The sequence below is a fragment of the Cariama cristata genome, unplaced genomic scaffold, assembly GCF_000690535.1.
Source record: "Cariama cristata isolate BGI_N322 unplaced genomic scaffold, ASM69053v1 scaffold6785, whole genome shotgun sequence".
Classification (NCBI taxonomy): Eukaryota; Metazoa; Chordata; class Aves; order Cariamiformes; family Cariamidae; genus Cariama; species Cariama cristata.
This window is the reverse complement of record NW_009615683.1, coordinates 7,233-29,607: the sequence shown is the minus strand read 5'-3', so window position 1 is coordinate 29,607 and position 22,375 is coordinate 7,233. Positions and strand designations below refer to the sequence as shown.

Here is a 22,375-nt window from a genome sequence, read left to right as displayed (position 1 = left end):
TTGCTCTGTAGAGTTGAGTCCCTTGTACAGCAGCTGCCAAGGAGCTCAGAGATGAAAACTTCAGCATACGGAAAAAATGGGATGAGAAGCCAGTTTATGTGGCTGAGATGATCTTGTTTTGAAATATATCCAGCTGGTCTGTTATCCCCCCAGGTGTCTTGATGTTGGCCCTCTGCTCCGTCCCAGGAAGCTGCTGCCTCCTGAATTCCGTGAGCAGCTGGAGATGTGTGGGTTAGAGGGACCTTTGGTGTTTGACCCCGTCTGCCTGCTTTATCTGAATACTTTAAGGGAGAGCGCCTTGTGCTCTCCCTGCCGACTTCCCGCAGCCTCTGTACACAGATGAGAACCATGCCAGTGAAATAGGTTGCAGTTGCATAATTTACATTGTGTTGTGGTTGGAGTTGTTAAATTTGCATTTAAAATCCGTACTTAAATAGGAGAAAAATCTGAAAGCAGTCTGATTTGTGGTTACAATTCGATAACCTGACTTCCACTGTCAGCCGCTTGTCTCCCTGTGCTGTGCTGTCCAGTGCATTTGGAGGCCAGGACTGGAAGATACCCTGAGGATGGTGAGAGCTCCCCATTCTCAGAAGTGCTGCTGGGACTGTGGGCTCCCTCTGCATTCCCAGGCTGGCTCCTGGGGTACTATCTTAAGCTCCCCAGGCAGTAAACACTAGCCATTAATCAGTTTAAATCATTTTTACATGATGGATGTATAATGATTTTTGAGTAACCATCCTAATTATAGTAAATATGCGTAAGAGGGCTGAATTAACATCATGTAAATGAGGTTAATTCTGGTATTTTAATATGACTGCTTTGCTGTGCTGCCCGTAGGCATTCTTTTGTCATAATCTTTGTAATTTTATATCTGTTTGCAAATGGTATTTTCAGTTCATTTTTAACATGTGGAACCATGTCAGTCTTCTGACTTGGTTATTACTTAGCAAGAAGGATAACAGAACCTTTCAGTTCATGGCGTGGATATTTTCCATTAATAAAACTATGAACAATATAAGGAAATAATTAGCTGAAGTGGTGTTTGGTTTTGTGCACGAGCCAGCCGCTGGAGGAGATCTGAATGTGGTTCGCTTGTGGAGCAGGCATTTCCTGCACTCCCTTGGTTGCTGCTCTGTGGTTGTAGCCAAGGAGAAAACTTTGGCTTATTAATCCTTGTGGATTTGGGGGCTCCAGACCTGAGCCTTGGTTCTGTTCCAAAAATGACCTGCGTCGGTCCAGATGTGTCATCTATAAAGCTGAGACTGACGATTGCTATTCCACTGAGTCAGGTACTCATGGCCTTTCTTGTGACAAGGGAGGGTGGCAAGTGGTTACCATCCCACTGGAAGAGCCGAAGCACGCTTCCTCCACAGCAACCCACAGCGGCACTGGTTGCTACATCCACCTCTCCGTGCGGTTTGGCAGCCCCTGTGGTAGCTGCTGAAGCATGACCCATGGGGTAGAATACTTGGAGGGCTGTCAGCGCATTGTTAAGAGGCTCCGAAGTGAGATTTTACTGAAGGTTTTAATGTTTGTCCAAATTAAGTTAAAGTGGAAGCCTGGTTTGATTTGAGAGAGTGTGCCGTGCTCCAAAAGCTCTCTACATTTCAAATTTTCTAGGTCACTCTTGGATGCTCTAGATTTTTTTCAGAGAAACAGTTAGCAAAAACTTTGACATCGATGATTTATATTCTTCTGTCATCTTGGTCTTGGAGAGCACAGAGATACTTTTTTGGCAAATTCTCCCCCTTTTCAACCCCCAGTCATCATCATTAGGTGGCTGTCAACAAGCATGAAAAATCCCAGCATGCCAACTGTAAATGCTAATTGACAGCTAAGGAGCTGAAGCGGATGCCTTGTGCCGTGCCTCAGCTGCCTCCGTCTGTCTCCTGGCCCTTGCCGTAGCTGCGTTGCTTCCTGGGGAAGTGTGATCAAAGCGATCTGTGCTCACGTACCTGCACTGCTCGGTAGCACGCACAACTTCTCCTGCTCATGTTGAGTTTAGCTGGGCTCTGTTCGGAGCAGGAGACGAATTCTTTCCTTGCTGAAGTAGTATAATTGCATAGAGCTTAAACTAGAGATGAGTTCAAACCAACCTCATAAGGGGGCATTATGTGTGCTAGGAGCATGGTCTGGTTTTTTTCTTATGGTTAGGCTTACCTTTACCGTTTAGATCTTACTGATATTCTTTTAATGCTTCTGGTTTAACTGCCTTTGGGGACAAAGAGCTTGGAAACTGCTCTAGTAAAACTGGAGTTTTGTTGCCGAAGACTTGTGCCCAGCTGACGCGCAGTCTCCAAAGCGCTTTTGGAAGGATTTCATCACCTGTGGATATCATGGCTCAGGGATTTTCCCTTTTTCTTTCTTTTTCTTAAAGTAACCTGTTCTTGTGGGGTTTGTCTCTGCTGAATGAAAGGCTTTCAGACATGGCTGCTTGCTGTGTGTGCTTTCTGCAAACAGGCTTTATGGTTTCATGGCATCACTCTCTAGGACCACCTCATGGTGGGATTACTCAATTGATCAGAGTCTACTGACAGTAATATTTACATACTAGGCCATCAGCTCTTATTCCAGATGATGCAGATTTTTTAGTATTTTTAGCTGAAATGGCTTGTACTAAACCATATCGCGTAGACTAGAATCCAGTATTGCATCTCCAACAGACCTCTAAGTGAAAAAATGTTGTAACTGTGTTTGAAAGATATCAAACAGTAGCATAAATCATTGCTCCCAGCAGTAAAGTCCTGATGCTCTGTTTTGATGAATTTGGCAGTTCAGAAAAAAAAAGCAGTAGAATCTGCTCATGCCCTTGGAAGTCTAGGCATTTCCATGGCTGAGAGCTCGGTGTTCTAGTGCTGCGGAGCTGTGCTGCCTTTTAAACCCTGCACTGGTGAGTCAACTGTGTGTTTACTGCTAGTTTTGGGGGGGAGGTTCCTGACTGGAAGGACCAGAGAGACATTTCTGTAGCATACTGATCTAGAAATAAAAGGCCAAACTCCTCGGAAGAACAGGGTGTTGAAAATCCACAAGGAGAATTAACAGGCATAGTGCAGGTGAGTCTGTGAGAGAGGTCCAGGATAAAATGCATGAATATGGAAGAGGTTGTTACAGTCTGGGTACCAGACAGTACACGTGGTATACCTTGGGCTTACCTTTTTGTTTCCCACCTAGCACTGTTCCCTGAAATTCTCTGAAAATCTTTGTGATTTCACAAAGATCTGCTCAATTGAAAGTGGTGAATCGAAAATTAGGGTATTATCCAAAACATTTTGCAGAGAAAAGGAAGACGATATAGATGAAAAAGAATAAGCAGTGTCAGGCAGTAGAGGAAATAAAGGTTCTGAAAATATTTGGGATGGAATCTAGTAACAAAACGGGGTAATGAGGAATTTAAAGTCACTGAATCCTGACAATGTGTGTCCTAAATGAAGGACTTATTTTGGAGTGTTAAATGATGATTGCGACCTTGAAAATGACTTTATCAAGAAGAAATCAGTAAAGAGAGAGCTTGTTGAAAAAGCGAGCAGGCAATCAGCAGGGTGTTAAGGAAATTAGGGAGTAATTATGCAAGTGACACTTTCTGCAGTCTCCAAGAACTGAATTTGCAGTAGAGACCAGCACCACATGCACTTAAAAACCATTTTCCATAAAACCAAAAATAATCTTAAGGCTTTCTGGCAAGTTTTATCCTCAATGGCTGGTAGAAGGATGAAGCTGTATGACAGATTGCCCTACCAGAGGAAGTATCCTCAAATCTAGTTGTCCTTGTTTCCTGAGCTCATAGGCAGGGCTGTAGCTGCCTGCTGAGGAGCTGTCATTTCTGAGGACTTTCCTGGGCTCACGGAATGGCCACAGCTCTGCTTGTGAGGATGTGCACCCTGCCTTCTCTCCCTGCCTGTGCTCGGTGCGTCCTGAGACAGACACGAGCGTTTCTAGCCTGCTCTCCTGGCACTGCCTGTCTCCTGAGTGTGTGATGTGATGTGATGGGTGCCCTACCTGGGAGACCGAGCATGTCCATCTCAGAGGGACCAACAGTCACAGTGGGACAACCTTGATTTCCACTTCCCTGTCTTTCTCACTTGTGTTTCCTAACGTGCCTGGAAGAAGGTGCAGACCTTTTCCTAGACATGTAAAATAGGCAATACTGCACGCTGTAAATAGACCCCAAGGAGATTCCTTGCATCTGAGGTCACAACACTGTGCTCTGGGTGCACACACTAGCCCTCAGCAAGGTCTAGGAACGGCTCAGCTTTCTGTGAGGCAAAGGCAAATCCATGCTAGAAAGCAGTGCTTGAACAGCTGGGCAGCAGAAAGGAAACCCCTGAAGCGTTCGACGCACATAGACCTGATAGGAAAGGACAGCCTTGGTCCCTAAAATGCAGGCTGTGGAGAGGGGAGGTCAGGGAACCCATCCTTACAGGGCAGTGTCTTTGGTCTCCAACTTTCTCTGCTGCCTTTTTTCTTAGGGCGTAAAGGATTGTTGTTGTACTGGCGCTGAGCGATTCTCTCCCATGAACTCTTCCCTTCTACTTTACATACTCCCTAGCATCTCACGCCCGTTCTGCACAGCGATTTATGCATGGGTGTATTGTGACTTCTGAATAATAACTCTAGGAACTTGTTTTCTCATGTTCATGGTTTGCTCTGGGGGCTCTTGCATGACTAGGCTCCTAGGTCAGAGTACCTGGGAAGCTTCTGACTCACCAGAGGTCCCCAAAATAGCTTGGGACTGTTTATAGCTCACCGACATCTGTCTGTACCATCCGGCAATGGGCCAGAGGAGCAACTGCTCTCCTGGAGCTTGGGAGACCTGAGTCTGAGCTTCATTGTTGTCACTAAGTCTCATATTGTGGTATTGGGAAGTACAGACTGTGTGGTCTGGCAGTGCCTCCAGTGACATGAGATGTCTCATGGCTCGATGTATTTGCAGCTCGGCCTGCATCCTGCATGCCCAGGCATGGTCTGTTGTCCACAGCAGATGAGAACCACCAGGAATCCTTGCTGCTCACTGCTTTTATGGGCAGCTCCGGGCAGGAGCTGAGAGACTTGCACCTATGAATTCATTTCACCCTTAAATCATCTGCATTTCAGCAAAGCTTGTGGATTTGTTGGGCTCCTGACATCTCTCCAAAGTGTCATGCGTGGAGCTGAAAGCAGTGTGTCTTCGTAGGCAGTGGATCTCCTCTGCTGCTGCTGCACCGGTGCTAGAGGTCAGCCCCACCAAGGACTGGCTGCAGAACAGCGGCTCTGCTGGCTGCGGAGCCGGTGGCCTTGCCACATGCTGGCATACTTCTCTGAAGGAAAGCCAGGGTTTCATGAATGACATGAAGACTAACCCAAGTATGAAAATTCTCTCACCTCAGTGGCATTTTTCCTTGTATTCCTTCTCAAGTAGCTGCCTTGAGGCCAACCTGGTGGTGGCTAGTGTGGAGGAGGCTGTCCAGCTGCCCCTTTCCAGCACGGGGACAAAAGCAGGTTAAAAGCAGTTTCCCTCTTGTGCTCTGGTTACTCTGTCTCTGCTCTTCCTGGGAGGTGGCAAAGCCTCTTCTGCCTAGTTCCTCTGGAGCTAACAAGCAGCTTTGTAGCCCCGTGCTAGAGCAGGGCACAGGCAGTTTCCCTTCCACTTCCATGGCAAAGCTCCAGCTAACAGAACTGGGAGACTTTCTCCCCCTTTCACCCTGTTTCACTTGCAAAACCTTTAGGAACCAAAGCTTTAACCCCTTTATTTGCCTCTGAGTAATCTGCATGTGCTGGGCACATTCGTCATTTACCCCCTTGTCTCAACAGGGAACTCTTTCGATCGGTGGCAAAGAAGTGACCCTTGAGTACACTCCGTGCCCAGAGTTCTGGCGCTGCAAACGTGTAAGTATGCGATCAGAGAGCTGTGTTGTGTTTCCCTGCTGGCTCTCAGGGCAGTGGCAGCAGAGAGGAGTCAGATACCCGCTCAGTGGCTGAAGGTCCTTAAAAGTAATACCTGTCCTGAAGCTCTTGCCTCTTCTAAACTTCTGTGGTTTTCCTTGCTTTGTTTTTGATACCTGGGAGTGCATGTTGCTTTGATATAGGTAGTCAGTGTTTAATGCATGGAGCAGTTTCGTCCCTATGTAGTGGTTCCCTGTTAACGTGAGGAAAATAGTATGTGGATCCTTTCTGGTTAAAAACCAAAATGAGACAGTGATTCTGCCATCCGGAATGGAACAGGTTTTCACTCTGGTTCACGTGAGTAATCACAAGTGTCTTCACTGCCCAGGTAACCAGAGCTTTCAGCAGCGCAACAGTGCAAACCACCCCTCTGTCTCACGCAGGAACTTGTGATCTAGAATTGAGTGTAGTAAGCGCAGCAGGGGAGGGAGGCGTGGAAACGAGTCCAGGTCCAGGCAGCAGTTAATACAGACTGGAACTGGCCCATTTCTGGGGAGGCACAGTTGCCCAAGGGTCAGTTTTGTTCCCATGACCTTCCCAGACCAAGAGGTTGCAGCAGGGCAGGAAGGGAGCAGTTCTTGTTAGAGTCCCACCTTGACCATTGGATCACACTGGGCTGCAAAGATCCTCATCCAAGCTAATTGGAGGCACTCTGGCTGCCAGCAGAGCCATTGCTCGGCACTTCATCTGTGCTTGCAACACTCCGGGGATCAAGTAGAGACAGAAGTTTCAGGCAGTGGTTTCACAACGGCTCTCAGTGCAATGAGAAGTAGCTGGAGTGTATGTCCCTACTGTTGCTGTGCGTAAACCTGGCCTAAAAGAGCTTCCTTGTGCCCCAAAGCATTTGCAGGGCTTCAGTTAGAGGAAAAAAAATTATATGAAAGAGAAGCAATGCATTTACAAAGAGCTTGAAGAGGAAGTTAGGAATGCTGTGTTCAGAGAGAGCTGTGAAGACGGGGCACTGGGCTCTTTCCATGGTGGTTCTGGGTGGGATAACCATCTGAGTCTGTACAGCTCTATCTCTTGGTTAGCAGACACCTCTTCATTGACTCTCCCTGTGCAGCAGATTCCATCAGTATCTGCAGTTTAGCTCAGATAAGGACTTTGTCACTGCTTTAGGAGTGAGTTGACGTTACAGAATACAAAGGTAACTTTGGACCCTTTGGAACAACATGGTGGCTAGCAGTATGGTGCCTAGCATGGAGTTTTGTGGCCTAGCACCACTTGAGAGGGGGAAGGGTCCCATCTCAAGGACTAGTGAAGTATCTCTATGGTGTCAACAAATCTCTGCTGAGAAGCTGTGTGAAAATCCTGTTCCCAAGGCAATCCCAGTTGTGAGCCATGTGAGCATTTCCCTTCCATTCCAGCCAAGGCTCCTGCTGCCATTACCCATCCTGTCTCCCAGGCTCTCATTGTAACCTTTCCATGGCTGTTACTTACTTTCTGGAAGCAGTGCGGAGCCTGACATTCTGAATTAGGTTGTACCCACTGCCTTCAGAACATGACTTCCTCATGCTGTCCATCTTCCATTGCAGTGTAAGGTGTGTACTGTGGGCTACAGATCTTCCTGCTCCTATTGCAAGCTCCCAAGAGATGGTGAGTATATCTGGTCCCCTGTGCTTGATCGGTTAACAGTTTCATCTGCCCTGACAAGTAAGTTTCTCTTCTGGCTTCCCTGTGGCAGCCCTCTTGGTGGACTAGCTGAGCACTGTGTAGGAAGATTATTAGTTTTGCTTCATTTAGACCCTTTTCCCTGTCCACACTAAAGATGTTACATGAGGATGTGTTGCTACCAGGTTCTCTGTTCTTGTGAGGCTTGGTGGAGAGGTGTCTTACTGCACAAAGCCTTTCCTTCCTATTGCTCTGGCATTGTCCTTCCTCCACGGAATTACAGGTTGTGTGTCCTCCAGGACTGTGAGTTAGTACTGCTAGCCATCGGTGAGATGGCTTCCCCTCAACCTGCCTTCCTTGGGAGATGCAGCTGCATGTTTTTAGTGTTATTCTTTTGAGGCTCTCAGATTAGAGGTGAATCCAGGATTTGAATTGCTTAACTCACCTTACTGACTGTAAGAAGTGCATGGAAAGCAGTTCTACTCCTCCAGGAGCTTCTCCTCACCCTACCAGCACCTCTGCTTTTTGGGGTGGGAGGGCATGAGAGCCAAAACATGCTCCCTTGAGGAACTGATTTCTTTGGAACGAGCAGGTATTCCAGGCACTCTGTAAGCTTTGAGTCTGTATCTTTGAGCAAACTTCTGATGTTTTGCATTTCTTACCCGCATACCCCAGGCAGAAGGGCATTAAAATAATTGCTGATGCAGAACTCTTTATTTACTGAAGTACTGTTCCCGTAGTTGTGCTTTCCTTGCACTGTGGCTCCTCCGTCAGTGTTATGAAGGCAAATTTCACATAGCTGGCCCAACACAGCTGTGTGTTGTAATAAAATTGCCAAGGAGCAAATTAAACAGAGTTTTAAGATGCTGTGAGGACAGGTTGTGGTACATGCTTCTTACTGACCTGCTTTTGTTGGTTGTGAAAACATGTGTAATAAGGTAACCTCTCTATGACTGTCTTTTAATTGCTGGGTGAAACAAAACAACTCTCTAGGCATATACAGCCATTACTGCAGCTTTGCATGAGTTCTTGCATGCTTTGTGACTGATGGTCTTGAAATGGACTTTAATGTGCCTCTCTTACAGGGAGCAGAGCAGGCCCAGAGTCCAGAGGTGGTTCTGAGGGAGAGGACGCATCAACTGAGCAAGAATTCAGTAAGAGAACTGCTCACCCCACCTCTGGGGTTGTGCCTCATGTCTGTTTGATTTCCATGGGCAGTTTTCACAGCTGCACGTGCAGACTGGTTTCATATGCAAATTTTACATGAAGTGTAGCCAAAACTCTGCATGCTGCAAACTGCAGACAAATTAGTACGGGGAGGTCCAATAGGAGCTGTGCTGACAGCCAAGCAAGTCAGCGTGCAGCTTTCCCAACATTTATGTGCAAAATGATTGTGTGTTCTGCCATGTCCACTGCCCAAACAGAACGAGAGTAGGGAGGTGCTCTGGGGGACGTTAAAGAGTGAAGCTTCGCTGTGCCAGGTCTTGCACTCTCATTTCTTTCTCTTTGTGGGAAGAGGCTTCAGCAGCAGGTACAGGGCTGGGGATATCTGACTTTGCAGCCCCACAGCTTTGGCTTCCCTTTCCAACAACTTTGGAAGCTCAGGTAGGGATCTCTTTTGAAGTGAAACCGGGCACTTCAGAGGTCTTCAAGCACAGAAGCTTGAAGAGATTTATCTTCTCTGTATTGCATAGCTAGGCTGGGAGGCAGGGTGTTTCCACATAATATCTGCCTCATCTGTGGTAAGTAGGCACCTGATAAAAATCAGTGATTGTATTATGATGCATTTCACTTAGTGATCATAGGGGTCTGCACTCAGTTTTCCTCTAGCATAGAGACAGGGTGACAGTTACTAATTGATACACCTCATCTATGGGTGTTCAAGAATACATCAGGCGTAGTGAGGGTATCATTGCCATGTAGATTGTCCAGGACATGGGAGGAACATATCCAAACCCATCCCTGGTTCATGTTTGCCCAGGCAAGGACCAATCCTAAAAGAAGGCCAAAAAGCCCCTTATGTCTGACAGGAGAGGTCAGGTAAAGGAGCCCAACATGAAACAAGGCAATGGAAGAATGAGCAGTACCTGGCTTGTCCTTTACACGCCGTGTGTCTGCAGAATGTTAAGACACGGGATATGCAAAGGGCAGAACAGGTTAGCCTTTTACAAGGGGCACTGCTGCAGTGGCCTGAAAATAGCAGAAAAATTCATGCTGAAACATTGTATGTGGAACTAGTCCATTTCTCTTCTTTAATAGCAGAGGCAAAGCTTGAAAAACCTGAGCAAGAGTTATCAGGACAACCAGGATCTCCTGAGCAGCCTCTCCAGCCCTCGATTCCTGCTACACAGCAGGAGTGTCAGCCTCAGGAACAGGAGCCAAGGAAGAGAGATGAAGGGAGAGAGCGACGGCCCTCACAGGAGAAGAGACGAGACGTGGACCGGCACCAGGAGCTGCCTTCTCAGAGAGAAGCAGAGGAAGCCACACCACAGGATGGTGGAGGAAGCAGAAGTGAGTGGCACAGGGCCTAGTTTTTGATTCCTCTTCCTTGTACTCCGTGAGGCCATCTGGAGAAAGGGCAGCATTTCACCTCTGGAGGCTGTTTCCATGTTGTGCAAATCATGGCATCAAGTAATGGTGGGCTGTCCAGCTCCAGAGGTGCTGGCAAACTGCCTTTAGGAAAATTAATTCAGGGCAAGCTGGCGTCAGGATGTTACAGTTAACTTAGCAGAGCAGCAAAAGTCTCTTTGGCCAGAAGTTACCCTGAGCTGTGCTCCTCTCAGGAGGGGCCTACTTTCTGCACTTTTTTCTGGGAAGGAAAGGTTAGCAATTGGAGGCGGAGCTCTGAGCATTTTGCAAAGTGGAGAGAAAAAAAGCGATGGCTTCCAGACTCAACTTCAAGAAGCCATGCTGTTGGTTTGAGTGGGTTTACTTTTACCTGTGCTATCACAACAAACTGAGATATTTTTTTACTACTTTTTCTTTCCTGGCCACCTCTCTCATCGTGCTTCACAGCAATTATGCTGAAGCGTATTACTCGATTCACCCCACCAGAAGTGATTGTGGGGCTCCTGGCCCCATATGTACGTCTCTCCACATCCAGCGTGCGCATCATGAAGAACAAGGCTGGACGGATGGGGCAAACCTATGGCTTCATTGAACTGGATTCACATGCTGTAAGTAATTTCATGCTTTCATGTGCTCCCTCTGTTGGCATCTATGGTCTATAGAAGTAGAGAAACCACAGAAATATAAGAAATAGCTGTACTTGTGAGGCGGCTGTCCTGAAGTGAGTCCTCTCTTCTGCTTGTCTGGCTAGGTATAGGTAATACCTGATATAGCTGTTACTCTCTGGCTTTAGGAGCCAAAGATTGTATGTTGTCACAAGCTGTGATGCTGAGTGAGTTTCTTGCCTCAATACGTTTCTTTGTGGACCCTGCTAAACCTGAACACCTCTTGCACAGGTATTTTGTTTGCAGAGAACTTGGATTTAATGGTTTCTGTCTGCGGAAGGCAAGAATCTTAATTAAAAGATAGTCCCACGTTGGAGGGTTCACATTTTCTGATTCTGGATGACGCCCAGACCCCATAACTGTGCTTTGGCATTGCTCCAGAGGGTGTTCAGCAAAACTCTCTGGGGCAACAGCAGCCACGGTGCTGCATTGTCTAGCAGCCCTAGGAGAATATAATCGCTAGCTGGCTACTGCAAATGATCATAGGACAAGCAGAGAACCTAACAATGCATTTATCCTTTTTATTGCATCCTAAATACCTTTCACTAATGTTTAGACAAAAGTGTTGTGTTTCCTGTCCTACTATGGTCATCATGTAAGCACAAAGCCTTACTTTAAGGCAGACTGGATTTGGGAAACGGGCTTCTGTTTCCTTCTCATGGATGTGAAATTCTCCTTTCCTTTTTACAGGAGGCACTGAGGTTGCTAAAGATACTGCAGAATCTGGATCCCCCTATCTGCATTGATGGACGTACAGTGGAAGTGAATCTTGCTACAGGGAGGAGAAGGTATAGACAGATGAGGCAGTAGGATTGTCCTTCATGTGATGTGCTGCAAGGCTAGAGCTGTGTTGTCAGACCAGAATCTTAAATGTTGGCACATGAATTAGCACAGATTCTTACAGTAGGCTGTAGATTCCTACAACCTAAAAATGTGTTGGGAGAGGGGAAGGCATCGGAGCTAGAAGAAGCTTTGGTGATTGAGCAGTATGTGATTAATCATCGTATTGCATGGCCTCTTGTTGTTGTCCAGCCATCAAATCCCATTGCGAGGGAATTAATGGGTTCAGTTTTTTAAAATGCAGTTGGAGAGATTCATCTTTGCAGAAACAACAGAGAGTGTGGACATAACTCTTGTGGAGACAATGCTCTGCAAAGTCTCTTTGTCTCCTGGGGTGGACAGAATCCAATGTGTGGCCAGGGAAGATGGTCTTTCTACCTTTATTGGTCCTGCTGATCATTTTGAGTATACCGAGGTTAATGTGAAGCTGGATTAACATTAACCTGCAGCCTTTATCTCAACAGGAATGACTATGGGGAGCATGGTGACAATTCCTACTATGGCCCGGTAGGTCTGCACAGCTTCTCTGCAGGTCGCCGGAAAGGCGGGGAGCACTGGGGGTTATGGGCCAGACTTTGTTAGGCTTTCTCCCTCTGGGCTGCTGAAAATTCAGCGTGTTTGAAGATGGGATGATAATGCTCATGTGTGTTCTTCACTGCTACTCTGCCCCTAACATTGTGTTTATAATGTGCATAGAAGTGCAAGTCAGAGAGCAGATGCTGCTTGAGGGAGTTCTGGGCAGAATTACTCTATGCCACACTTTTACAGAGTGACTTAATTGATGACTGATCTCAGTTCTTAGAGTGAATGTCTCTTCTGTAGTGCTTGTTACTAGACTACAAGGCTCTTCCCATACTGAATGGGCTGGAGGCTTCCATACGGATTGCCATAAGCACCTCATTTAAAGATTCATGAAAGCTACAGAGGTCTTGTGCTTTGCAACACTGTCCCTTGCTCTGTAGGTGAAAAGTTACATCTGCTTATGCTCTATTTAGGATAGCTAAATGAGCTGTTTTCCTGAACTTCGGGCCTGTGAGTAGGAGGAGAAGCAATATGATGTTTGTCAAAGAGTCTCTGATCTGTTTGTATTGTTCACTTACTCCAGGGCAGAAGGGGCATGAGAGACAGGAGGGGCGGCGAATCACAGAGACGCACCAGAGCACAATGTAAGTTAAGCTCTGCCTTACTCCTACTGTGGAGACTTTTCTTCCTTAAAAGGGCACTGACATGTAGAAATCAGCCCAAAAATATTTTTAAAGGCTAAGAGTAGGTTTGTTTGCTACACCCACTTCTGAGTTGCTTTGCCAACTTTGTTTAGTCACATTTTCCTATCTGATGACATGTTTCTCTCTACTCTAACTGTGCAAAACTAAATGCAGATAAAGGAAACTTGCTGCGTGCTTTTCGTTGTTGTGGTAAACTGATGAGGTAAAATCAGCCTGGCAATTACTAGATGAGACGAAAGAAAACGCACTTTATGCAGCAGTGCCAATAGCTGGAAGAACATTCCTGATTGCTTTACTAACTTTTGTATAGTATTGCTGAGCTCTGTCTAATAACACTTTGGAAATGAGAAGCATTCCTCACATTATGGGCCTACCCTTAAGGCCTTTGTCTTTTCCTGTAGAAACAGTTTGCTCCCCTTTCTTGTCAGGAGCTTTCATGCACCCACGGGGCGGAAGGGATGTGGGGAGTGTCATCACTTTAAACAGGAGACTGTTTGAAAGAGCACAGATCTTCTTTGTTCACAGGGGTGGGTGGACACAGAGCCTGGTACTCATTAGCCCATTCTTAAGGAAATTACTGAATTACATATCTTTGTCCGGTCAAGTGTTGTGGTCTGGTGATCTCAGCACAGCCCCTGCGAGTGTGTTTTGATGTGGAAGTTTTGCCAGAGTCCTAAACCAGAAGAATTGTGAAAACCTATCTCCCTTCTCACTCCTTAAAGAAAAGATGATGTAGGTTGAGTGATGTGAAGATACTTGTACCTCCCTTGCCAGGAGAGAAAAATTCTTCTTTCCCACTCTTGATCCTTTCACCAGTGTAATATTTGCTCATGCTTTTGTCTTTGTAAAAGGCAAGTTCTACCTTTGGAAGATTGTGGTGTTAACTCTTGTCTCTATTCAGCTCCATCAGATGTGTCCACATACATTTATGATCCTGAAACTGGGAATTACTACGATCCCATAGCTGGGACATACTATGACCCCAGGACTCAGGTGAGTGCGTGGGAAGGAAGCTTTACACACAGTACTTTCTTACAAACTGCCTTTCTCTGGAGAGATTTTGCAGCTAGGTCCTGAAGACAGGCTAGCATAGAACAGTATAGAGGCAGCTTTGTTTCTCTCAGTCCTCTGACCTATATAACAGGGATACACGTTCCAAAATATGAACTTCATGAGAGGCTAGGAACCTATTAGCTGTGCATTGAACCAGTTACCATAGCTGCCTCTTTGGCCTCTGAAGCCCTGCCTTTGCAGGGTTTTTGGTCTCCTTTTCATTGAGTAGACTTGTGGGCTGAGCGTCCTTGCTAGATTTTACTGAAGACGTGATATGTGACTGTCTGTATTAAAGGATGGACAGCAGAGCTCTGTTTTCATCTGTGGTCTCTTTGCTCTCTGACCCCAGCCAGCAACAGTTACAAAGATACTAAAAAAGAGCCATCAGCAGAGGTTCTCTGGGAATGTCATCTTGTTTGTGTGCTACAGGAGATATCCGTGTTCTGGGCAAGGAGGGTAGTACTCTGATGACCTGACAGACTGTCTTCTGCCCCAGTGAAGTTCTGAAGCCTTTGCCCTCAGCTGTCTGAGGCTCTGCAATCCCTTCTTACTGTACTGGTCTCCCCAGCCCACTAAGGACAATAAGCCCGGTGAGAAGATTGCAGGGGTTTGGCTAAGCCTGTTCCAAATGCTTCTTTCAGAGAGAAGTCACGATAGACCGAGAAGCCTGCTCATCACCTACAGAGAGCAGAAGGCGGCGGCATGGGAGCCAAGAACGGACAAATGAAAGGAAGGAGCCACACAGCAGGGACAATAGAGACAAAAAGGAGAAAGGGAAAAGTACTTCTGCTAAGGTAAATCCCTCCAGGCATCAGAATGGTCAGAGATCTGATGCCAGGAGGCTGAGGTAAGAGAGGTTAGAAAATAGAGAGTAATTTATAGAAGATTCAAAAAGGGAGGGACAGTGAAAGAAAACGATGAAATAGCAGCAGACCAGGAACGTGGTTGTTGTCCATCCAGGTGGGAGTAAGTTCCTGAAATTTTTCTGTTGTGATGTTAAGTCAGGTCTTCTCATCCCTTCCTGGTGGTAAAGGGTTCAGAAACAACCAAGTAACTTGAGAGACGCATTTCACTCACACTGCTGAAAGCACCCAGCTGTTGTAACAGAGCCAACAAAAAAATAGCAGAGATGTTTAAACGTACCGAGTCAGATAATAATGGAAGCTCAGCTCTCCCCTAACTGCAGTTCCTGTCCCCTCCAAACATCACAGACAAGCAGGAAGTGCAGGCGGTGCAGATGGACTGTGAAGGTGAACCAATACTGAATGCAGATACATCCTGTATGGTCCCTCCCAGAGCCCCTGTCCTGGGGCAGTAACCTTCAGTGCTGCTCCCACTGAGCAAACACTGTCTCCCTGGTGTGGGGAGCTCCTTATTGGGAGTAGCTCCCCAAAGTGATGTTTGAACATAGGTGTCTGAGCACAGCGCAATGCTGTGATACTGACTGGGCCTGACAAATGCCCAATATGGGCATTCGTCTCATCTGGTATGGAGGATGCCTGCTTTGAAGGGCACTGACCTAGGAGAAACATGGTCTTGTCTGAATGGAGGGTGAAAGCATCTCCAGTAGAAATCCTCCCATCACTTTTCCTGGCTGCCTGGTTTCCGTGGATGCTCAGAAGTGGCTTCCTGGTGGCTCTGTCCACTCACTGACCCCTGTGCTGCTGGTGGCCTAATGCCTAATCTTGGGTTTTTCAGAATGAGCCTGCAGAGGAGAGGTTCTTTGCAGAAGACGTCTTCAAAAAGCCATTGCCTCCCTCTGTGAAAAAGGACGAGAGTGCAGGCCTGGTAAGATGTTGCATAGCACTTGTCTTCCCCGGTCAAGTATGAGTAGCTAATGAACCACTAAGCTAGAGCATGGCCAGGGCTTCAGACCAGTTCTCTGTAAAGTGTGTAGATGTGAAGCTTCACCCCAACCTACTCTTTGTGCTACTGAGGTACAAGTGAGCATCGCAGGCTCATCCTGTTGCAGTGCTGGGTGACTACAGTCTCTGGTGTTCTCTATCCAGTATAAGGAAGATCCTGAAAACACCACCATGCTGGTTGTGCCTGGCCATATGTTGTGCCACAGACACAGCAGAGAAAGCTCACTGGTCTGAGGTATGGCTGGGGCTGCTGTCAGCATCACAGTCCAGCAGAGAGTGAGAGTCGGGCAGGCTGGGACAGCATGGTGAGCTGCTGCAGCTGTCCCAGAAACAAAGGGCGTAGCTCCAGGAGAGCTATGGATTCCCTAGAATGGGAATGTCTCCCACCAAAAACACCATCTCATTTCTGCCAATTGCCTAATTTCCTTGGAGGCCTGTTTAAATGGCTGCTTAGCTGTTGCGTGCACCGGGTCCATGCTATGGCGGTCTTAAACACCTGATCTTGACTGTTTCAGAGTGAGACTGGAGAGGAGAAGTTCTCTGCAGAAGACGTCTTTAAAAAACCGTTACCTCCCTCTGTGAAAAAGGACGAGAGTGCAGCCCCGGTAAGTGACTCCATAGAATTGGTTTTTGCCTTGTTTGAGCCTGGGTACAGGACTAGAGAGGCTCACCAAAGCCTGGCCGTGACCTTGAGTGAGAGAGGTGCCAGCTTCTCCTACCAAAGGAAGGAGCATTGGAGACGGAGTGGTGAAGGCAGTTTGTTTTATAATTCTGAGCTTGTTTGTGAGCTTCCGGCATGGAGAAATTTAATACCTGCATTTAAGCAGGCTCTCCTCACTCAAGCAGTCCTCAGGCAGAAGACTCTTCCAGCCACCTCCGGACTGAGGAAGGTCAAACCTCACGGATCTTCATTGCTAGAGGAAGTGACTGACAACAATACCTTGCCAAATAGCCACTGCGTCGGTCAGCTTCTTGTGCTTAGGTGTGTGGCAGATTGGGAAAGCCTGGCACCAAAGCACAGCCTGTCCAGAGAACAGAAGGGCTTCTACCCTGTGGTGTTTAAATGCTGGCCAGCCAGTTTCTTTCTGTTCCCTGCCTGTGCTGCTGGGATGCTGCTCTGTGGCTCTTGGACTGGAAGGGAGACAGAAGTCAAGGGAAGATTGGTTGGGGAAGCAGAGCCCCGCATGGCAGGGCAGGCTTAACGCTACGAATTGTCACACTTTTCTGCCTCCTCTCTCAGCCTAAGGTGGTGAACCCTCTGATAGGACTTCTGGGAGAGTATGGAGGAGACAGTGACAATGAAGAGGAGGAGGAAGAGGAGGAGCAGTCACAGGCTCAGTGGCTGCCACCTCCCCACCCACCAGCACAACGTGAGGAGCAGCCGAGGAAGGCCAAGGCCAGCGATGACAAGCTGACCGACTGGAACAAGCTGGCCTGCTTGCTGTGCAGGAGGCAGTTTCCCAACAAGGAAGTGCTCATCAAGCACCAGCAGCTTTCCAACCTGCACAAGGTATGCAGCTGGGGGCTGGGGGGCTGCGCCTTTGGCTCAACAGCTTTGTGATCTGCAGGGAGAAATGCAACAGTTGGGTGGGAAGAGCTGTTCTGAATTTGACACAGTAGCAGGCAAAGGTCCCATCAAAGCTCTGTTCAAAGCATTGTGTGAGCTGCTTATTCCTGCCACAGGAGTGCTGTACCATCAACGTGTGACTTTTTAAGCTGTAACAAGATAGCTCAAGCTTGGGGATAGTGGGGTGCTGGCACAGAGGAGTGTGATAGCAGTAAGAACTTAGCACATGCCTCCCCGTGTTCTGCGCTGCCTTTGATCTCTTGCTTCTAGGAGGGTCAAACTGCATGCAGGTTAAAATAAGACTGGTTGCCTTCCTTACTCTGGAGAGGAAGAGCTCCTGGCCACTGTGGGAGCAGGTAGTCTGGGCTGCAAGAGAAACTTCTGCACCTCATACAGTGCAGGTGCAAGAGCATGCTGCTTTACCTGTACTCCTTACAGGTGGAGCAAATGACCCTGACAGCCTGTATCCTCTGCTGACACTGGCTTCTGTTTTCCTCCTTCCAGCAAAACCTGGAGATACATATGAAGATCAAACGATCCGAGCAGGAACTGGCATATTTAGAGAAAAGAGAACGTGAGGTGGGTCTGTGGTGGTGGGCAGACTTTTATTTGTGGTTCTGCACTAGAAGGATGTTGGTCCCAGGCAGACTCTCCACTTATGCGCCTGTATCTGCAGCCTGGGCATCGAAGGCATCCCAAAGAGTCTTAGACTGAACTGTGGGCACACTCTGCATTTGGACCTGTAGATAGTGCTGTGACCTCTTAAGAGCAGGTCTCCCTCCTCCCAGAAAGCTCTGAGTGTGGTTCTGTTGTCCTGCAAGCCAGCGTTGGGCTCTGGGCTAAGTGGGACCCAGATTTCCATCTAAAATTGATGCAGTGTATGGGCTGCTGCTGCCTGGCCAGGAATGGGAGAGCTGTAACTGTCTGTTGTTCAGAAGGTAGCAGAGCTGCCCCTGGTGCCATAGCTGGAAGGCTGCAGCCACAGGTGTGGATCAGCCCAACAGATGCCATCAGGACAGAATTAGGCGGATTGTGGGTCCTCGAAGCATTCAGTGTTTGTGGGTCCTCAGAACAGATTTCCAGCCAGCTGAGGACAAGATAAGACCTAGCTGCAGAGCAGTCTTCTGTGGAGTGTTGAATCCATCATAGCTCCTGTATTTACTTTGTTCTTTCTGTTATGAAGGGGAGGTATAAAGACAAAGGAAATGACCGGAGAGAGAAATTCCAGCAGATGGATTCACCAGAGAGGAAACGACTCAGATATGACCGGGATTCAGAGAGGTAATGGCTGCTCTTGATTAGAACTCTTTGGGGCTGCTGACGCTGCGATGGCATGTGTGCTGCTGGCACACCAAGGCCAGGAATCGCCCGGTGGGGTAGATCTGCAAGAATAACAGCCAGGCAGGCTGTGATTCTTGTGGGTAGAGTTCGCCAAAGTGTGAACCTGTTGTGCTGCAGGACATCTCAGGGAGGGCAGGAGAAGGCCAAGGGTGCAGGAGTGGAAACAAGGGTTTAGACAAAAGCGTAGACAAGCTGCTTGGTGCTGGAGGGGTGAGATGGGGGGGTTTGAGTGTGCCTGACCAGGCGCAGGAAGCAGAATGCAGCCTGTTCCCATCCACCTCATCCTTAAGGCACTTGCTGTCCTCCTATCCTGGCATCTAGCCATTGAAAGAAAGAGCAAAGCTGTGTTGCATCTGTTCCACTGACTCAGAGGAACGCGAGGAGCTGTTTCCATCTCATTCAGAGTAGGTGGAGGAAGAAAGTGCGTGCTGTGCAGAGCTCTCGAAAGGCCTGCCTGCTGCAAGCTCGCGTGTTCCAGTGGGCTGAGGAGCTGCTAGGCATGTGTTGAAGACAAAACTGGTTATGTGCCTGTTCCCTTCTGGTACAGCACCTCAGAAGGAGACCTTTCCTCTCTGTCTTGCAGTTTAGAAATCCGCATCTTCCCTGTTTTCCTGGAATAGCTGTGGATAAACTAAAGCAGTTTGAGTGCAGTGTCACCAGCAGCCAGAAAGTAGAACTTGCCTGAAGGAAGCTATCTTTGTGCTGAGCAGTTTTCAAAACTATGGGTTTTAGTTAATGGTCTTGGATGAGTAACGAGCCGGTGGGAGAAAGGGTGTCTGAATCAACGCTGCGTCTTTTGAGCTCAATGACCACATCCCTGGGAGAAAAGAAAGATGTAACAGAGCAACAGGGATTAGACTTCACTTTCCTGCTATTGCTAAAATTTGGATTAAGAAATGCAAGCACAGAACACTCCTGGCTTGCTTGTACCATAAATATTTTGGAGCCTCGGTTCATTTCCTGTGCCCTGGTGTATTTTCCCCTGAGGTGGGACAAGAAGTTATGCAGTCAAAGGTGCCTGAGGTCTGCATACAGAATGCACTGTTGGTTTCCTTGGGCAGTGTGCTTCTTGCAAGCAACGTGGGTATCCCTCAGGAGAAGTTGGAATGTCAATGAAGGTGCTGTTAGCAGAGCTAAAAATCCCTAGCATGTGTTCAAAGTATTGCAAGACCAGACAATTGATTTTGCGTCTTTTGCAGTGACTATGACCCAAGGATTGATAGTAACAACAAAGGGAACCGAGTGTTGCAGTCCACAGGGTGGAAGAAAGGCTTCAGCCACAACCAGCAGGGCACAACATCCCCGATGGAGGTGAGTTTTCCCTTTCTTTCAAAACACATCACTGTCCCGCAGCTGGTAATGTCTCCCAAGACAGCTGGAGGGAGTTCCCAGCCGGAGCAAGAGTCAGGCTGCAAGACTCGGCACCTGCTTGATGGAATAATGTGTGTGCACTGATTAACTTTGCAGGCTGGGAGAGGCTGCAAGTATGTTGGCAGTAGAAAAAGGTTAGAATTTATATGGACCTGGAGGTGTTAAAAATACAGTAACAGTGAGCAGGGAGGGTGTAAGCATCTGATTAATACCTGCCCAAAGCCAGGCTGGGGTTTGAGCAGATCACCAGCTCAGTGCTCTGCAGCCACGTAAGCTGGGGGAAAAGGTGAACCTCGTCCAGGGAGGTGCGAGCATAGCCGAAACCAGAGGGCATGCGATACTATTTGTCTACTCTGCTTAGCACTTAGGAGGCTCTCACTGCTGTTCTGGACCCTGGACTTCAGAAGGTAACACCAGGGTACATCATCTGATGAGGAGCCGAGTCCCTGTCAGCAAAGGGCTTTGGGGATAGGCAGGGTTGGGTAGGTCCTGCCTTCCGGGACAGGCTGGTCTCTCAGTGGACCTTAATTTGCTGCAGAGGATTTATCTGACAAGCAGCCTGGGGCAGGGACTGCTCTGCCTTGTCCAGGGGCATGTGAGCAGCACCATGCCCTTGCGGCTGCTGTCGTTTGTGGCAGCAGGTTTGTCCCCTGGCTGCCTCACTGCTGTGGTGTCAGTGCTTCGCCGAGGGGCAGACAGCTTGCAGTGCAAGCTCACGTTGCGACATTCAGCTTGCAGTCAAGCGTATCATTAAAGGCAAATATTTGAGGCTTCATGACGTGTGTTTGCTTGAGCCCACACACACGAGGCAAGATTCCCTCTTCAGTGCAGACAGCAGGAACCAGCCCCAGCTGTTGCTCACTCCTCATAGAAAGTTTCCTGTGGCTGTAAAACAGGCTTTGTTCAAGAACCAGCTTCACCGATGCACTCTGGGAGGTCTGACCTCTGATCAGGGCTCCCTGGACTGGATGGGGGAGCTGATTGCAAAGCGCAGCCCTCATACAATTCCTATAAAGGCCTCTCAAAAGAGCCCTAGAGACGTGCTTTCTTTTCACTTCCAGTTCATGCTGGGCCAAGCCATGTGCCCACTTAGGCCCCACAGGACTTTGATCTCTTGGCCTAATTGATCACACCTTTGGTACTCAGATAAGTCGGACTTAAAAGCAAAAGAAACTTTCAGCCTTGGGCCTGCTCTCCTGGGCTAACTCTAGGCAGGTATTACTGAATAATTCAGGTGCTGGCTGCGAAAGCCAGTCGTTAAAAACTGGTTGAAATTCAAAGTGAACTACCAGAGCCCATGGGAGCTCTATTAGAGGAGAGAACAGCTGAGCTTGTGCAAATGCAGGCTAACTGCAAACAGCTCCCCGGGAGCCCAGCTCTCTTGCTGGCACTTTTCCTTTGCTCTGTTTCGGTCCTTGCTCACACACGGCTGCCTCTCGTCTGCCGGCGCTGCCTGTTTTGGCTGCCCACTCCCACCCTGCCGTATGCTCCTGTTGGTCTCCGCAGCCGATCCCTGTGGTTTGATTCTTGCCGGGCACTTGCTGGCTGTGTTTTTGTTGCCCGCAAAGGGCCAGTAATTTCTCCTGAACAGCTTTTGGAAGAACACAGTGCATTTGCTATTCCTCCTCTCCCAGATCCACATGGGAGCATTCAGCTGTCCTGAAGCAGCCCAGGGGAAGCTGCTTCTTTACAGGCAGCCAGTGATGAGGAGAAATCACTAACACAAGCTGTGTCTGTTTTCAGGCAGAAAATCGGAAGAAGGGCCCTGGCGTGGGGGCCCAAGGGAAACCCAGCAAGAGGCAGTCCAACGAGACCTACCGTGACGCCGTCAGGAGAGTCATGTTTGCCCGTTATAAGGAACTTGAGTGAATGGTGAAAACCACAAGTCTGTCTCTCTCCATCTCCGTCTCTCTCTCTGTGTCATGTTCTTTTGGAGGTTTGGTCTTTTTTTTTTTTTTTTTTTTTAATGGTTGGTTTTTTTTTTTTTTTTTTTTTTTTGAATTGTTAAAGGTTTTGCTGCTAGAATTTTTTTAATAAAACTGAAAATTTGTCAGTGCTTGTTTCTTGCCTAAAATGGTACGTTTTAAAAGCATGTGATGCTTTGAAAGATTCCCGTCATGTTTTGCTGTCTACTGATGAGGTCCCTGGGAGTTGCAGCCGTGTTAGTGGGGCTGGGACAGGTTTGGTCACTCGGTGGCCCTGCCACCAGTGCCGCTGTCCTACAGCACATTCCCTGCCAGCTCAGGGACAGATGCTCTTGGTGCTGTGTACTCAACGCTCAGGGGACGGCCCCAAGGCCTGGGAGGAATTCAGGAGCAGGAGCGACCTGTGTGGGATTCATCCTGGCTG

At 48.0% G+C, this 22,375-nt stretch overlaps 1 protein-coding gene across 1 annotated transcript in view; it reads left to right on the top strand.

Annotated features, from left to right (window-relative positions):
- RBM6 (RNA binding motif protein 6) overlaps window positions 1–22,079 on the top strand; it is a 54,229-nt gene extending 32,150 nt beyond the window's left edge. Inside the window, exons 6-22 of the mRNA XM_009699898.1 lie at window positions 5,788–5,862; window positions 7,455–7,515; window positions 8,616–8,684; window positions 9,790–10,041; window positions 10,546–10,706; window positions 11,454–11,551; window positions 12,068–12,110; window positions 12,709–12,769; window positions 13,731–13,822; window positions 14,524–14,676; window positions 15,581–15,670; window positions 16,263–16,352; window positions 16,988–17,257; window positions 17,819–17,893; window positions 18,498–18,595; window positions 19,855–19,966; window positions 21,770–22,079. Of these exons, the coding sequence (XP_009698200.1) occupies window positions 5,788–5,862; window positions 7,455–7,515; window positions 8,616–8,684; window positions 9,790–10,041; window positions 10,546–10,706; window positions 11,454–11,551; window positions 12,068–12,110; window positions 12,709–12,769; window positions 13,731–13,822; window positions 14,524–14,676; window positions 15,581–15,670; window positions 16,263–16,352; window positions 16,988–17,257; window positions 17,819–17,893; window positions 18,498–18,595; window positions 19,855–19,966; window positions 21,770–21,895 (1,926 nt within the window). The 3' untranslated portion in view covers window positions 21,896–22,079. The remainder of the gene's footprint in view (window positions 1–5,787; window positions 5,863–7,454; window positions 7,516–8,615; window positions 8,685–9,789; window positions 10,042–10,545; window positions 10,707–11,453; window positions 11,552–12,067; window positions 12,111–12,708; window positions 12,770–13,730; window positions 13,823–14,523; window positions 14,677–15,580; window positions 15,671–16,262; window positions 16,353–16,987; window positions 17,258–17,818; window positions 17,894–18,497; window positions 18,596–19,854; window positions 19,967–21,769) is intronic.
- Window positions 22,080–22,375: the final 296 nt, after the last annotated feature.